Raw genomic sequence first — 892 nt, 5'->3', positions numbered from 1 at the left:
CATTACTTTAAAAATAGGTGCAGATATTTATGCTTGTCTAATTGATTTATTGTTGTCTGCCTTGTTTTCAGTAAGATTTGTCAAAAATCAACCACCAGAAATGAAAAATAGAACATTGGTGACAGATTTCATCCTCCTGGGTCTGACGGATAATCCAAATATACAGGTCATGATTTTCTGCTTTTTATTTCTCACATATGTATTGAGTGTTACTGGAAATCTCACTATCATCATTCTTACTCTGCTGGATTCCCACCTGAAAACTCCTATGTATTTTTTCCTCAGGAATTTCTCCTTTTTAGAAATTTCATTTACTTCTGTCTGTAATCCTAGATTTTTGATCAGCATCCTAAGTGGAAACAAATCTATTTCCTATAATGCTTGTGTAACTCAGCTATTTTTCTTTATCTTCCTTGGTTCAACAGAATTTTTTCTTCTGGCCTCTATGTCCTATGATCGTTATGTGGCTATCTGCAAACCCCTACATTATACGACCATCATGAGTAATAAGATCTGCTATCAGCTTGTGGGCAGCTCTTGGCTGGCTGGTTTCTTGGTAATCTTTCCACCACTGACCATGGGCCTGCAGCTGGATTTCTGTGACTCCAATGTCATTGACCACTTTACCTGTGATGCTGCTCCTTTACTGCAATTATCTTGCACAGACACCAGTACTCTAGAGCTCATGAGCTTTGTTTTAGCTGTGCTTACTCTTATGTCCACTTTGATGTTAGTAATTCTCTCCTACTCTTACATCCTCAGAACGATTCTGAGAATCCCCTCAGCTCAACAAAGAAAAAAGGCCTTTTCAACCTGTTCCTCCCATATGATTGTTGTTTCTATTTCTTACGGAAGCTGCATCTTCATGTATGTGAAAACATCAGCAAAGGAG

The 892-nt window shown here is 38.1% G+C and overlaps 1 protein-coding gene across 1 annotated transcript; it reads left to right on the top strand.

The window, feature by feature from the left end:
- Positions 1 to 100: 100 nt before the first annotated feature.
- LOC107196629 (olfactory receptor 6C76-like) lies at positions 101 to 889 on the top strand (the record flags this gene model as incomplete). Its single annotated transcript, XM_015599432.1, has 1 exon — positions 101 to 889. A coding segment is annotated over exon 1 (789 nt), but the record flags the coding sequence as incomplete, so codon positions are not given.
- Positions 890 to 892: the final 3 nt, after the last annotated feature.

The sequence above is a fragment of the Pteropus alecto genome, unplaced genomic scaffold (assembly GCF_000325575.1).
Source record: "Pteropus alecto unplaced genomic scaffold, ASM32557v1 C18099450, whole genome shotgun sequence".
In the NCBI taxonomy this organism is placed as follows: domain Eukaryota; kingdom Metazoa; phylum Chordata; class Mammalia; order Chiroptera; family Pteropodidae; genus Pteropus; species Pteropus alecto.
The sequence above is the reverse complement of the archived record's forward strand: the minus strand, read 5'-3'. Positions and strand labels throughout refer to the sequence as shown.